At 38.9% G+C, this 16510-nt stretch overlaps 1 protein-coding gene across 6 annotated transcripts in view; it reads right to left on the reverse strand.

Annotated features, from left to right (window-relative positions):
- VEPH1 (ventricular zone expressed PH domain containing 1) overlaps nucleotides 1-16510 on the reverse strand; it is a 265267-nt gene that overhangs the window by 116554 nt on the left and 132203 nt on the right. For all 6 annotated transcript variants that reach the window (XR_013414535.1, XM_015131877.3, XM_077994168.1 and 3 more), the window contains 2 exons: nucleotides 8059-8268; nucleotides 7090-7487 (listed from right to left, as the gene is read on the reverse strand). Coding sequence is in view for 5 of the 6 variants with exons in the window: in XM_015131877.3 (XP_014987363.2) it covers nucleotides 7090-7487; nucleotides 8059-8268 (608 nt within the window). In the remaining variant the exon portion in view is untranslated. The remainder of the gene's footprint in view (nucleotides 1-7089; nucleotides 7488-8058; nucleotides 8269-16510) is intronic.

The raw sequence follows: 16510 nt of genomic DNA on the forward strand, positions 1-16510 counted from the left end.
GAAATAATCTACCCTCCTCCATCCCCACCTTTTCCTCTGTCTTATCAAAAACCTTTACCCAGCGATATAATCTCTTTTCAGTTTCCTGGCTACCAACTCTTCATCACCAACAGAGCTCAAAAATATGGATTTACTCTGTTTACTCTGTTTTTAAATGAGATTTGATGACATCCAGGGACTACTCTGTTTCCCTACAGGGCATATACTGCCAGTTTCATAATGAAAGTAAATGGAAAAATAACATTCACTTTACTGAAATTTGGTTTGTGGCAAACTGGATTGGAATGTACTCTTCTGCTGGGGACTGTCAGGGCCTCAGGACCATTTTGTACTGCACCATCCCTTGGAGTAAAGACAGCCCCCAAACAAAAATAATGGATGACTGATGATAATCTATGAGTATAAGCTTCCTTAAAAAAGATAAAAGTACTAACTGTGGATATAGAAGTATAGTGCTATATACCCTTCTATCTTAATAATAATACATTTCAAAAATATATTTAAGACTATGAAATATGCCACAGCAAACAACTGCTTTTACACCACCTGCACCTCTTCATTTTTCTTTTAATGTGTTGACTTTTAGAGTAAAATATATTGAAATGTGCTCCTGTGCATTTTTGCTCCATTTATGTATTTACTTTTACCTCTGTTTATTTGTTAGCAAGGTCCCTTTAAAGCTATTAGAGACACACCCAAGGTGGATACTATATTAGGGGAATTAGGCATTTCAAGGTTTGAGCTGACGGATTTCATTTTCAATCAGATAACTGCTCCTGGATCTCCATACAAAATGTCCTAAGAGTATGCATATGCTCAACCAATTTTATTTTGCACTGTTTTCTAGTCAGATGAATATTCATCTCATCTGTAGATAAATATCAGGTTAACCAGAGATGCAGACAAACAACATACTCCTTTGTCCAACTGCATTGTAAGAAACTTTTTTTTTTTTTTTTTTGAAATGGAGTCTTGCTCTGTCACCCAGGCTGGAGTGCAGTGGTATGATTTCAGCTCACTGCAACCTACGCCTTCCGGGTTCAAGTGATTCTCCTGCCTCAGCCTCCCAAGTAGCTGGGACTACAGGCGTATGCTACCACGTCCGGCTAATTTTTGTATTTTTAGTAGAGATGGGGTTTCGCCATGTTGGCCAGGCTGGTCTCGAACTCCTGGTCTCAGGTGATCCACCTGCCTTGGCCTCCCAAACTATTGGGATTACGTAATAGGCGTGAGCCACCGCATCCGGCCAGAACATTTTTCTTTAATTATTTATTTAAATGTGCAAAGGAAACCAAACTTTTTATTTTAAAGAAGAGCTTTTAAAAATATAATTAATGAGAAACAAAGTTATCTTATGTCTTCTTTTGGAAGTTTGCAACATGTTAAGTCATGGATGCGAGTAGGTAACATCCTTCCCGGTGATTTGTGGTTACACGCCTGACTCTGGCACCTATTCTTGGCTGAGGATGTGCAAGGGTAGTGATCTGATGCTAACTCACTAGAGTAGTTTGCAGAGAGTCTTTTCAAAAGGATTTGTAAATCTTCATTTCTTCTTGTTATTTGGATGTGTTTCACAGGCTGTTGCAGATGACTGGGATTGGGATATGTGTGGCAGGAGAAAGTAAAGATAGAAATCAGTTGCTGTTACATCTGCCTTTGTCAACTAAAATTCACTCTTTGGAGAGGTGGGAGCAGGTAAGTAAGGTAATCCAAGAAAAGTCCCAAAGCACCAAGAAAAGTTCGCTAGAAAAGTATTCCCTAATAAGTGCCCTTCTAACAGGGGCCCAAGAGACCACCTCAATGAAATGAGGTTCCAGGGAATTTGGTAACATTTTCTTATTTGCTGTTTTTCTTTCTCAAATTGTGTGAAAAAGATTTAGCGTTCTTCTCTGGCTCCAAATTCTACAACTTCAATTTATGGAGGAATTATCCTAATCCCATGATTAAACTAATCCATTAAAAAATAAAAAAGAAACCTTCCCAGAAGCATTAAGTGGATGGGCGTAATCAACATCCCCCGGATGGGACCAAGTGGGCCAGGAGGATGTGAGCACCCCACAGTCACACCAACAACACTGAGGTGGACCTGACTACATCCAGATTTTCAGTAAGGAAGCTTTATTTGTCATTCACCATGAAAACAATGCCCACTAATTGATATTACTAATTAATCTCGTTTTAAGAAAAATCAACTTGTCACTTTGGGAGGCTGAGATGAGTGGATCACAAGGTCAGGAGATCGAGACCATACTGGTCAACATGGTGAAACACCCTCTCTGCTAAAAATACAAAAATTAGCTGGGCATAGTGGCATGTGCCTGTAGTCCCAGCTACTCGGGAGGCTGAGGCAGGAGAATCACTTGAACCAAGAAGTCGGAGGTTGCAGTGAGCCGAGATTGTGCCACAGCACTCCAGCTTGGTGAAAGAGTGAGACTCTGTCTCAAAAAAAGAAAGAAAAAAAAAAGAGAGAGAGAAAGAAAAATCAACTTGTGTGGGTAAAGAAAGGACTACATTACTAGCTTAAAAATTAGCTTTCTGTAAGTCAGCCTTGCTGATACACTCTACAGATGGCATGTATTTTCACCCAATCAGGAAATACTTCAAAGTAACATTGATGGGTTCTTGTGAGCTTTTATGTCATTCTTTATAGAACTTCAGTTATGGGCCAGATTTCCAAGGATTTTTTTTTACAATATCATATGTGTGTTTTTTTGACCTCTAATCAGCTTTGTTCACATGAATGAATACCAATGATTCAGATTTTTAAAATGCCCTTTGGCAGACGAATTCAGTTCTTCCAGTCTTGTAAATAAATACAATCAGGCAGTGATATTAGACCATTGCTCTGTTGATGAATATATAACTTTAAGTGGCTGGTAAACCTGCACAAATACTAGAGACCTACAGGGCTCAGAAGCGAATTACTGACCTAGGAATAACAGGCTGTTTCATACCCAAAATGACACTGCCGACCCAACCTTAATAAGACTTGGGGTTTGACATTTTTTCCAGACACAATGATAGATTCTCACTGATCTGTTTATACTCTATTGCCTGTCCCCAGTGTGATCAATATAATGCAATAATAGATGACTGACTGGAGTTATGAATGCTATTTGTGACCCTGACTCAACTCATACCTAATTCTGCTATACAGTGACCAGTGAGGTTCCTATTCATTTAACATAGTTTATACTGAAGTATTATGCGGAACCATATGAAATTGATGTTTTTGTACGTCAAAAGAGTCTAATGTCAGTTTTTTCATATGGACCAACCTAACATCAAAAGAATTTCTTTCAAAGGTTGTTTTGTCCTGTTCCTAGCGTATGTACTTTGTAACAGCAGTCCAAAATTTTTCTTAAGACCCGTCTCTACTAAAAAATACAAAAAACTAGCCGGGCGAGGTGGCGGGCGCCTGTAGTCCCAGCTACTCGGGAGGCTGAGGCAGGAGAATGGCGTGAACCCGGGAGGCGGAGCTTGCAGTGAGCTGAGATCTGGCCACTGCACTCCAGCCTGGGCGACAGAGCGAGACTCCGTCTCAAAAAAAAAAAAAAAAAAAAAAGAGTGTTCCTAGCGTATGTACTTTGTAACAGCAGTCCAAAATTTTTCTTAAGACATTGTTGTTATTTCCTGCTGGCTATATGTTCCTTTAACTTTAAATGTTTCAGAAGTGGTTTTTATGCTTCTTCTCTTTGCTTCTTGACTAGTATGCATAATTCATCAAGAAAGATCAAATATGTTGCGTTTATACCAGCAACACATTAAACATAACACAATTAAGCCTAAATTTTTTTGAATAAGTTTTCAAGGAAAGAAAGGTAATATTGTTGAGCAATATTATGATAACAAGCAAAATTGTGTCAGCCAGATGACTGCTGGTGTGTCACTGAATAATTTATACTACTTCTGAAATAATAACAATGTGTCCCCTACAATCAGCCTGAACTCTTTCTCAGCGGATGTATTAGCAGTGAATCATATAAATTTTTGATCCTTCACACATATCTCTGTGCAAGGAATTGCCCAGGAAATTCCAAGAGTATGAATGAATTCCAAAATGTCAGCTAAAAAAATACATACTCAGTTCTAGGTCATCTAGGTCATCCCTGGTAGGAAACATCAGTATCAAAAGAAAGTATTATTTTTTTAACTAAAGATGATGAATTTATTCAATATTTTTGAAAAAAGAAAGCAAAGTTAACTAGTTAATTGTCAAACTACAGATGCTTTTTGATTTACGATGGGGTTATGTCCCCATAACCCCATTGTAAGTTGAAAATCTTATGTTGAAAATGCATTTAATACACTTAACCTACCGAACATCATAGCTTAGCCTGGCCTACCCCAAATGTGCTCAGAATACATACATTAGCCTACAGTTGGGCAAAACAATCTAACACAAAGCCTATATAATAAAGTTAGTTGTTATGAAGAATTTTGAATCAAAATTCAAAGTATGGTTTCTACTGAATGTATATGGCTTTTGCACCATTGTACAGTCAAAAAATCCTAAGTCAAACCACCATAAATCAAGGACCATCTGTAATTTTAACTCCCAAAGTAACTCAAGGCAATAAGAAATATCATTTGTTTTTGACAAGCAGATATTTGAAGTAAATCTGCAGGATTTTCTCACACATTTCCACAAGACTAAAACTCATTGCATAGTAAACCTTTAATGCTTTAGATCAACTTTGAAAAATCCCACTATTTTACCTTTATCTTTGCAATTGACTCCCGCTGTCAAACTGGGGAATTCACTTAACCTCTCTTATATTAAATTCTCCAACTTGTGCAATAGATACATAGATTATTAGCAAAGCAGGCAATTGTATACTGTTTATTTTGATGGAACTTTATTGATTTTAGCTATTTCCAAGCCCTGGTATACTTATCTAATACTTACATTTGAATATAAGCAATATTTTATTGTCACCATTAAAATGGATTTAAAAGAGTTTTAGGAAGGCTAATAAAATTAGTGCAAACACTTTTGAAAGTGTCAGATTATATAGAGACATGCAAAATAATATTCTAATGTTATCAGCAAACACTTGAATCCCCCTTTCCCTTTGTTAACATGAGAACACGCTCTTTCCTCAGATTTGAAGTGGGAAAAGAGCTAGAAAGTAGAATATGGGAAAAAGGGCTCTTCTAGTACCTAAACATGATAGCCAGTGGGCAGGTGAATATGAATTGGATTTGCTACTCTTCAGCTATGTTTCTTTCTGGAGGCTGAGCTGTCTGGCTTTTTCTAAGAGGGCTGTAGCCTATAAGATGGCAGATCCTGCCAGAGTGCTAGAACCATCACATGTATCTCAAGGGAAGAACATGGTTGCTGCCTAAGAATTGTTGTTGTAAAGATTATGAGCCTGACAGTGCCTTAAAGCTATTCAAACTTGTTCAACCCACTACCAGAAAAGTGAGTCTGCCCTAGCACTGTGGCATTTTAGGACCTGTGTCTCAAACACATTTCCTTTCCCAGGGCCAGGAAGGACTAGGGTACAAAATATAAAGGAGTGCTGGAAATATATAGTAATCAAGATACATAATGTTTTTTAGAATTAAAATTAATGCAAATAATGTACGATGAATATAAAAATTGTAATTAGGTACAGGATTGATATTACTAATTATTCCTTTTGTCTTAGGTTCCACTATGGCTCAGTAAGACACTGTTACTGATCTTGTCATTGCTTAAAATTTTACTGAGTTTCATTTATTTATTTATTTATTTATTTATTTATTTATTTTTATTTTTATTTTTGGGACAGAGTCCCGCTCAGTCACCCAGGCTGGAATGCAGTGGCACGATATCGGCTCACTGCAACCTCCACCTCTCGGGCTCAAGCCATTCTCCTGCCTCAGCCTCCTGAGTAGCTAGGATTATAGGCGTCAGCCACCATGGCCTGCTAATTGTTGTATTTTTAGTAGAGATGGAGTTTCACCATGCTGGCCAGGCTGGTCTTGAACTCCTGACCTCAGGCGATCCACCTGCCTCAGCCTCCCAAAGTGCTTGGATTACAGGCATGAGCCACCGTGCCCAGCCTTTACTGAGTTTTATTGGTGCCACCCTAATTTGTGTGCCAGAGGGAGGTCCTGGCCCCTGACATCCTACTTAAAATTTTTTATTTTTTTACTTTGCCCTTTGTTTTCTGACTAGCTCAACCTCTCACTGGCTTCCCTCTCTTAAGTCACCTCCTGACTATGGTTGTGCCCTTTTCTTTGTGTACGGATGGTCCTGACATAAGATGGTTGAACTTACCATTTTTCGACTTCACAATGGTGTGAAAGTGATACTCATTCAGTAGAAACAATACTTCCAGTGCCTATATGACCATTCTATTTTTCACTTTCAGTACAGCATTCAATAAATTACATGAGATATTCAACAGTTTATTATAAAATACACTTTGTGTTAGATAATTTTGCCTAATGTAGGCTAGTGTAAGTGTTCTGGGCATGTTTTAATGTAAGCTAGGCTAAGCTGTAATGTTCGGTAAACTAGGTGCATTTTCAACTTATAATGGGTTTCTGGGGACATGGTCTCATCCTAAGTTGCGTGTCACCGTCTACACTCTAAACTCTAAGAGGTCAGGAATTGTATCTGTTTGGTTAATAGCTGAATCGTGAGTACTTTTAACACAGTGCCTGGAACACAGTAGCTGAGTGGAAGCTGATATTCAATGTTGTGCATGGCTTTCTTGCATGATTATGTGGTTGGGAAATGTCTCTGGCAGAATCCCTACCACAGAGCCTGCTACAGGGTCACAGACCTCTTTCCAGGATTTTCCTGAATTCTGGGGACAGGGAACCAGAAATAATATATCTTGAGGTTTGCAAAAATCAGAGAGTCAGTGGACTTATGTGCACCCAAGTAGATTCCAATGGGAATCAAGGAGATGATGAACCTTTTTTGGGGGTGGGGTGGGGAAACTAACATAATGTAAGGTGTTTAAAAAAAAATGTTCTATTTTGCAAAAGATACAGAAAAGAGTATGCTAATTTACATGATTCGAGCTTTTTGTTTGTTTATTTGCAGTGACTCCTGAAGTTGCTCAGGTTTGGGAAGTACACAACACTTACCTTCAATGGTACACTGATCAGGGACTGGAATCTTCTTTCCAATTTCCATGGCATATGCTTTCACTTTGCTGAGGTTTTTTTTTAAGTGCAAGTAGAGCTTATCTTGGTATTCTATAGGACTTGCAGTTGTCTCTGGAGTTTCTTCCTGGAAGTTTTCTTTAACAGTTTCTGGCAAATTCTCTGAGTCTTTATGTATAATATTTGGGTATGAAACTGAAGACTCTCCCAGCTGTGATCTGTCAGTGTCTGCCTTAAAGGGCAGCTTGTCATCTCCTTGGCTAAGTGGGTCTATTTCTGAAAGAGAGATGCTGGCTGGTATATCTCCCCTGTTTTCATCTTCACCATCGTCTGAACCCACACCCTTTGTGAGCACAGTGTGCAAAGCCAAACTTTTTGACCTAGAGTTCAAACAAAGGGAAAGTTAGAGAAGCTGTGTTACCATTCACTGCCAAGGAAAAGAAATAATAATAATATTGGGACAAAAAGTTACTTCCTCTGGAGTGTGAAACTACTAATGGCCCTGATAAATGTACATCACCAACAAATGATGTAATAAACCAAACCTTTGAAAATCTAGGTCACCCCCGAACACAAAGGTTTAAAAATCAATTTCATGGCAAAACTGGCTGCAAAATGATAGACTTGCATATTTTTCATCGTTGTCTACCTTTGCTTTTGATTTTTCATCAGAAATCAAGAGACGGTATTTCCCATATGGCATACTTATATTTAAGAATTGCTTTAAAAATTAAGCAATAGGTTTTTTTTCCATTCATAGTACCCATTTAAAATAGTGAACTTCTATGGATAATGAGAGCATTGTGGATAACATTTCATTCATGTAAGGACAGCACTTCAGGTGGCTATAGGTAGAAGATATATAAAAAACACCCCGTAACAGAGTGATAACAAAGCTAATAGCTGATATTAAGTGTATAATTTAAAAAACAAACCAAACAAGAGTTATACCTGTTAAATCTAATGTTTTTTCTTTCTTCTTTAGAAACTTGGCCCAGACTATATCTTCTGATAGAGCCAGGGGTATTGCTGTCTGCATTTATCTTGTCTTCAAAAGCCTGGATTTTAACTTGGAGTTTTTCATGGTCTTCATTTTCAGCTACTATGAGCTTGGTTTCTTCCAGTTTCTCAGGGAATTCAATTTCAGTGCTGATTTTTCTCCTAAAGGAATAGAAATCATTGCATTAGATGTTGGTCATATATACTCTTCAGAACAGTGTTATTCTCTATTTAACTGCCTCTCACTCAGAAGCGAAAACTTTGCCTAATAAATTTTTTCATTAGTCATTTAACAAGTATTTACTGAATATCTACTACAGGCATAGGTCTTTGAAATTCTTTCTACAGATTGTTCTGCCAGAAGTTTAGAAACAGCAGTGTTTATGTGAACATTGTATTAAAAATGCTTTTTTAAGGGTTCAAAGAATAAAAAGCAGTTTTTATGCTCATGTACCATATTCTTTTCTAGAAATTCTTCCAATGTATGGCTTTCACATGAAATGTGTGCCAGATATTTTCTAAAAAATTTACATGTGCTGATATGTTTCTCCTGAAATTACAGAATAGGAACATTTCATGTGGACTGCATAAACTCATGGTTTTGTTAATTTTTAAAAAATCAGTATAGCAAGAAATATCTTTCTGAATTTTAAGATGTTGGAAGGAAGAGGTTTTCTATGAAATGATATTAATATAGACCCAAGTATCTTTTATAGCAGGGTTTATAAACCACTTTGTGGGTCATTAAAATTACTTCCTTTAAAGCAGGGGCCATGTGTGGTATAATTTTGGATTTCCTCTGAGGGCTAACAGTGCGTTAGCTAGGATAAGCACCTACAAATAAACTGCAGAAATAGCTTTCTGATGTTCACTGAGGTGCTGAGTAATTATACGAAAGTAGCATGCATTTATCTTCCCTTATTTATCTTCTAATATTGAGCTGGCCTACAGGTATTTTAATTTTTATTCAACAACCACTATCCATTTTTATAACACATGGTGTTAGTATTAATTCTTTTCTCAAAAAAAAATATAAAAGGAATTATTTACTTACCACACTTTTGACACACAATGTGTGGGTTTTTTTCTCATACCAACTAATTCTCCAACCCTCTAGACACCAATTGGGTGTCCTACAGTTCAATTCAATCCTAATACTGATGACCTGGAATAAAGCCCAGACTCCACAGACTGCCCCCAGTTCAGATGCCAGTGAGAAGTATGGGGTCCCCAGCTTACTCACACTTCTGTTCAGCTTGGCTACAAAGGTTCCAGCACTGCCCCACCTCCATGGTTCAATAATTCACTGGAATGGCTCATAGGACTCAGGAAAACACTTTAACTTATTATTATTGGGTTTATTAGAAAGGATACAACTCAGAAACACCCCAGTAGAAGAGATGCACAGAGCAAGGTATGGGAGAAGGGGCTCAGAGCTTCTGTGCCCTTTCTAGGTGTGCTGTACTCCCAGCACCTCAATGTGTTCACCAATCTGGAAGTTCTTGGAATTTTAGGGGTTACTAGGATGGTTTCATTATTCAGGTGTGATTGATTAAACGATTATCATTGGTGGTTAACTCAATCTTCAGTCCCTCTCCCCTCCCCAGAGACTGGGGGTGGGTGAGTTATAGGGTAAGATAGAGAATGGGGCTGAAAGTTCCAACAATGTAATCATGCCTTGGTCTTTCCTGTGACCAGCCCCAATCCTCAAGAAATCTAGGGGTCCCTGCCACCAGTCATCTCATTAGCATATAAAAGACACCCATCAATCTGAGATTCTGAGGGTTTAGGAGCTGTATGCCATGAACTCGGCATGGAGGCAAAATATTTATTTTTTATTACAGTACATAATAATCCCTAGAAATATATTCACCAAGATGGTCTAATGATTTTGTTGATTTGTCTGTGTGTATTTTCTTGGCCGTCTTTAGTATTTTTCCAAGACTTTGAGGAAAGGGCCCAGACTTACACAAAAATCTTAGCTTCTTCAAACATTTTTCCCTAAGGGCCAAAGTGAACCTGGTATAATATCTGAATGAGAGTGAGAGGAAAAACATACTTAGAAAAAAAAAAAGAAAGAAAGCACTGCCAGGCACGATGGCTCACGCCTGTAATCCCAACACTTTGGGAGGCTGAGGTGGGTGGATCACTTGAGGTCAGGAGTTCGAGACCAGCCTGCTCAACATGGTGAAACCCCGTCTCTACTAAAAATACAAAAATTAGCTGGGTGTGGTGGCAGGCACCTGTAATCCCAGCTAATTGGGAGGCTGAGGGAGGAGAATCAATTGAACCTGGGGGCGGAGGTTGTAGTGAGCCGAGATCGCACCATTGCACTCCAGCCTGGGTGACAAGAGCGAAACTCTGTGTCAAAAACAACAACATCAACCAACCAACAAACAAACAAGCACAAGAACAACAACAACAAAACAAAAACAAAAACAAAAACTGCTTTTTAGAAAAAAGCAATGCAGAAGGGCTGGTAACTAATTTTTTCAGTTACAATCTACCCATTCTGGCACCTATACCTGCGGTGGACACTGGTGAAGGTGCGTTGGCAGGGTTGGATGGTGAAGTTTTTCTGGCTGGCCCAGAGAGGAGAGCAGTCCTGGCGTTGAGGGAGGGTTCATGATTATGGGCCCTCAGTGGTCAGAATTCACCTGTAGGTCCAGCCCAGGGACAGCTGCTGATGGTTCAAAGTGGGAACCAGCATCTTTCAGGTAACCAGGCAATTGTTTATTGTTTAATAAGAGGTTACTGATACAATTTAAAACCATTTTTCTTACATAATTTTATAAGTTTTCTATGACTTTACATAATTTTTATCTACCCATACCATGCATAAATGAAATATACATTGGTAGATTGCAAGAATCAGTATGTGGGAATAGAGGCTAAGCTTGAAAACGTTTTTCTTTCTGACATATATATGATATTGGCTACAGTCAAATAGATGGGAGGCTTTGACATCTTTTAGCCGGAAGATCCTAAATGTTTACTCCCATTACAAATGAAACCAAGATAATGTTATCTCTAGACGATATTTTACAAACCATGATGACTGCCAAGGTTAATTTAAAAAAATCTAATGGACTCACTCCACACAAGAAATTTTGGGGAGTATTTATTTTCTATCCACATTAGTTAATGTGTAGTCATGAAACTAAAATATTTCTCCGGTTCCATAGAACCTAGTCACATTTCAAAATTAAAAGATACCTTTATTTCAAATATTGCTATAGCTGGGGTCATTAAAACTTAAAAACTTGTAAAGCATAACTTGTAATCCAAAATGTAAGTATTAGATATTGAGCATTATACAAACGTTTTAATATTTTAATTTTTAAGTTTTTAGAGATGGGGGTCTTGCTATGTTGCCCAGGCTGGCCTCAAACATCTGGGCCCTAGCAGTTCTCCTATCTCAGCCTCCTGAGTAGTGGGGACTACAGGTGTGTGTCACTGTACCTGACTATACACATTTTTAAACCTCAAAACATATGAATTGTTAGAGGAAAATTTCTCATTAATTTATAATTTTTTTTTCTTTCTGTCTAAAGCTCTGGGTTATATCAGCTACAATAATCACATTTTCTTCAAAAAAACTTCAAATTTCGTAGATTATAGAAAATGTCCTAAGATAATTTTATTGGATCAGCTTTTATTCTTAAAAAAGTTTCATATTTATGGAGATCCTTCTTTTATTTGTTGTACTCAATATATCAATTTCACCATCTATAAAATGGGGATAATAACCGTACTTAACTCATGGGGTTGGCAGAATGATTAAATGACAGAACCAACATGAAGCAGTGTTCCTAGCACATAACAAGCAGTCATCCCACGTTAGATTTTATTACTGTCAGGCTGTAGGAGGGGATGGCCACTTAGGCCCCTTTCCCTGCCTGTGTCTCCAGTGACCAGATGTTGGTTAGTAAGCTCCGCAGCCTGGATGCATCAGAGCTTTAGTAGTTGGAAGCAGCCTTCCTTCACGTTCAAGTTGCTTTATAGCATTACCCTGATGAGATGCTTGGCATGACACTCACTGACCCCAAGAGGGCAGGTTGGGTGTCTCAAGGGTAGGGTTCTCAGTGAAAAAACAGGACACCCAGTCAAATCTGAATTTCAGATAAACAATACTTTTTTTTTTTTTTTTTTGAGATTGAGTCACACTCTGTCACCCAGGCTGGAGTGCAGTGGCACGATCTCGGCTCACTGCAAGCTCCGCCTCCCTAGTTCACACCATTCTCCTGCCTCAGCCTCCTGAGTAGCTGGGACTACAGGTATCCATCACCACGTCCAGCTAATTTTGTTTTTGTATTCGTAGAGACAGGGTTTCACCATGTTAGCCAGGAAGGTCTCAATCTCCTGACCTCATGATCTGCCCGCCTCGGCCTCCCAAAGTGCTGGGATTACAGGCATGAGCCACCGCGCCTGGCCAACAATAAGTATTTTTAAGTGTAGGTATGTCCCTAGTGAAATGTACTAAAGATATATTATACTTTACTACAGTTATTATACTAAAAACTACTAAGGAATTATTTGTTCTTTAACCGAAATTCAACTGGGTATCCTGTATTTTTATTTGTTAGATTTGGCAAGGCAACTCTGGGCTAAGTACCCGCTGCCCTGTGGGCAGGGACCTGTACAGCTCATCTGGTCTGGCACAGTGCTTGGCACAAAGGACCTGGAATTTCTGTAGAATAAGTGAACTGAGACCACATTGTTGTCTGAAGTCAGCCTGCCACCCACCTCCAAACAACAACCACCACCACCACAAAACACAAAAAAACAAAACAAACAAATAGCAACAACAACAACAACAAACAAAAACCTCCTGAGGCCTACCAGATACCCATGAGAGACTGGCCACTCCTCCTGGCCCTTCAGGGTTTGGGGGTGGCACAGTGCTATTTGGTAAACATGAAATGTGGAGAGAAGCAGGGAGCAAGAGTAGAGGCAAAAAGAGTAATTTGCAAGGGAACAAATATGAAGAATGAAGAAGCAACAATAGAATGTCTGGGATACAGAAATTCTTTCTAGATCTAAGGCTGATGAGAATTCTCACCACAAAGACTTTCTCTTCTGCACAGAATGCTTTCTCTTCTGATTTAGATTTGTAGAGCACAGAAGTCAGTGGACTGGGGTGGTAATGAAGTCATGGAGGCAGCCAAGGTCTCCAGATGGATCAAAGGGAACTTCTGTTTCTGGCCATCAGTCCACCTGGGCTTGCCACAGAAATTTGCTGGGAGGGAGGTAGGACAAACTTCAATTCCAATAAATTGGAAGGTCAGGAAATGGTAGATAGAGGGTTTGGGTTTATCATAAACATTCCTTCTCCTTTACTTCTTTTCCTGTTGCTTTTAAAATTTAATATAAAAAGATAGAAGAGAAGTATTTTGATCGAAACAAAGTTTTTGAACAAAAAGTTCAAAAACAAAGATCTTTTCCTGAGATAAACTTCTGCTTCCCTTCTAGAGCAAGGAAACACATCACAAATGTGAAAGTGCTGGCAGAACCATGGGTCCTGTATGTGTTTACTTGTAGAGTGGTGGCAGCGGGGGCCAGTGGGTTGGGCTCACGCAGGGGGTTGTTATTTCTTTTCCATTTGTCACTTTTGACCCCAGAGGTAATTTTACAGAAATCTTTGCCAGAGTTCTATAATCCCCTAAATATTAACTTGGCCTTAACTCAACACGCCACGTTACAAGAGGCTCAGATAATTTCCAGTCTGAACAGTTTCTGGTCTCTGTTGCCAAAGTAAAGTTTTTAAAAGTACCTCTAGGGATTCCCAGGGGGAGGCCTAATTACCTCCCTCTTGTGTGAACGGGGACTCCCCTTGGAAACAAATTGGCCCTTGGGCTGCTGGCTGCTCTCACTAAGCCGGGAGATGAGACTATAAAGCTGGCAGGGGTGGAAAGATTGGCAGCCTCTCTTCCTGGCTCCTCAAATCAAAGAAAAATAATATTAGTTAATGTTTGATGATCTTGGCTTACAATTCCATGTCCAGGATATGTACTCCTGCAGAGTTAAGCTTGTTAAAGGAGAAGTAGGAGAACGCAATGGACTAAATCCACATTGGAGTCCTAAATTCTTAGAATGCTATGTTCCTTACTCTTCAGTGATCTCTTGGGTCATGAATCATCATAGAGAAGATCCCCCAGCTTCACAGTGCTAGCATCTGTTTTGGGACTCCAATAAATAATGCTGCTGGAACACCTAAGCTGGAATGTTAAGGGAAACGACCAACAATAAGACTCAGTTCTTGGTATCTATTCTGCCTCTGACCTGCTCAGTGGGCAAAAGCAGAGATGGGCAGGTACCTAGTTATGTGGGGATCAGAATGTGATCATGCCAATGGTAGAACTCTGCTAAACTGAAATAACTCCATGGTTTACTTCATTCACACAAAATTTTAAAAGAGTTTTCAAAAGGAGACAGTTGTGGGGGAAATTGACTGAACATGATCTTATGGGGAAAAGTTTAGGTTCATGACTCCAATTTCATGTTTATTAGTGATGCTATAAAACTCTTAAGGACTCTAAGTTTTATTTTTGCTATATAAAGATGGGATTGACATTACATCATCAGATTGCTGAAAGCATTATGTAAGATAATGGATTTAACAGTGTTGCTCATATAGAATGGGCATGAAAAATTCAAGGCATGGTAAAACCCTGAGTGGCTGCTGCTTAATGTGGACATTTGACACTGAAAAAAGGAGGCTTGTGCAATTGGTACCAATCCTGGAAGATATGCTTTTCCTGCTCAAAGCCAGGGAGGACTATAAAATCTCTCCTCTTACTGCAGTATCTTAAACAGTGTGTACTAAAAGAGAGGGACTCTCCTACTCTGTGAGCATACAAGAAATGGGATATAGAAATAGCCAATTTTAAAAATTCCCTGTACTTCAAATATGAATTCTGAGCAACTGCAGACAAAGAGAATTTCCTGAAATTAGAATGAAAATATGAAAGCCATGATACAAGGAAGTGACACTTCTAATTCAGATGCCCAGTCATTTGCTCACTTTTCAGTTATTTAACCAACATGGGAGAGAATGAGACACAGAAAAGGGATCAGCAAAAAGTGCAAAGCCCCTGCTTTTGCTACTCAAAGTGAGATCCCTGGACCAGCGGCATCAGCATCACCTTGGAGCTGTCAGAAATATAGAATCTCAGGCTCTGATCCCAGATCTACCAAATCAGAATGTGCACTTTCATACGGTCCCCAGGTATCCAGTGACACATTCGAATTTTGAGAAGCAATGGCCCAGACAAGAAATAAGAGAATCTGAAGCGGACCAGGGCAGAGGCCTTTTTCCTCAAGCAAGGCTGCTGAGGGTTTCACTAATTCTGTAGTAAGGTAAGACTTAATCTATGGATTATTTGGAGTTGGTGGGCTTTGCCTTTTATCCTTTTGGGGATGCAATCCGAGGTAAAGGTACCTTTTCGGGTTTTGCTGCTGACAGATACTGGTTCAGATGGACCCAAATCTTTAGATTCCTGAGATGACTGGGCATATCGGGTGAGCAGTAGCCTTAACAGAAGAAGGCTGCCACATCCTAATGAACTGCCACCCAGATATAACACGAGCTACAAAATCACTTTGTAAATTATAAAGGACTGTAAAAAATGTAGAGTAGGAATATCATCAAAGCACTGTGAATCAAGAGGGAGACCTGCAAGGCAATGTGCTCTTCTTTGTCTAGGCTGACTTTATCGTCTGGGCACAGGAGCAAGCAACAGGGTCTGGCCATGAGGATTAAATAGCTAAGACATTGTCACTCATGGCATTTGACACTGGAAGAGCAGGAAAAACGGTTAAAATTTTCCTATTTGATACATCTTCTCCTAGTCTTCATCTCAAATATGATACTGTAACCCAATTTTAATTGATAGAAGCATAGTTACCCAGAAATGGAGGGAAATAATTAATCAAAAACACATCAATAACTGAGCTGGAGCTAGAACTCCTACATAAAATTCTGTGATTCAATTCCTAATCTACCTAGAATTCAGCCCTTACCTACAGTAAAGTTTAGTTAACAACCTTCAGGTTGCCAACTAATGAAAAGCCTACCTTTTGCTTTATGATGAATATGAATAATATTAAGAACCATTTTTCCTCAGCTGTAACCCATCTTAGAGTTGCTGTATCTCAACCATGGTCACAATGGTGTGTGTTCATCACCTTTCATTTATTAAATCTCTTTCCTTTCTGTCCCAGAAGAAAGTTTAGGGAACAAAATATTAGGTATTAAAGAGAGTTCCCAGGCTTAGTCTGGGTCCAGCTGCATCCAACATTTAATACAGTAACTCACTGTAGTAAAGAATTATTTATTTTAAATTTTCATTTCACAGATCAGTATTTTTGTAAAAATAGCAAAAATAAATTACTAGACAAATGC

The sequence above is a fragment of the Macaca mulatta genome, chromosome 2 (genome assembly GCF_049350105.2).
Source record: "Macaca mulatta isolate MMU2019108-1 chromosome 2, T2T-MMU8v2.0, whole genome shotgun sequence".
NCBI classification, from domain to species: Eukaryota; Metazoa; Chordata; class Mammalia; order Primates; family Cercopithecidae; genus Macaca; species Macaca mulatta.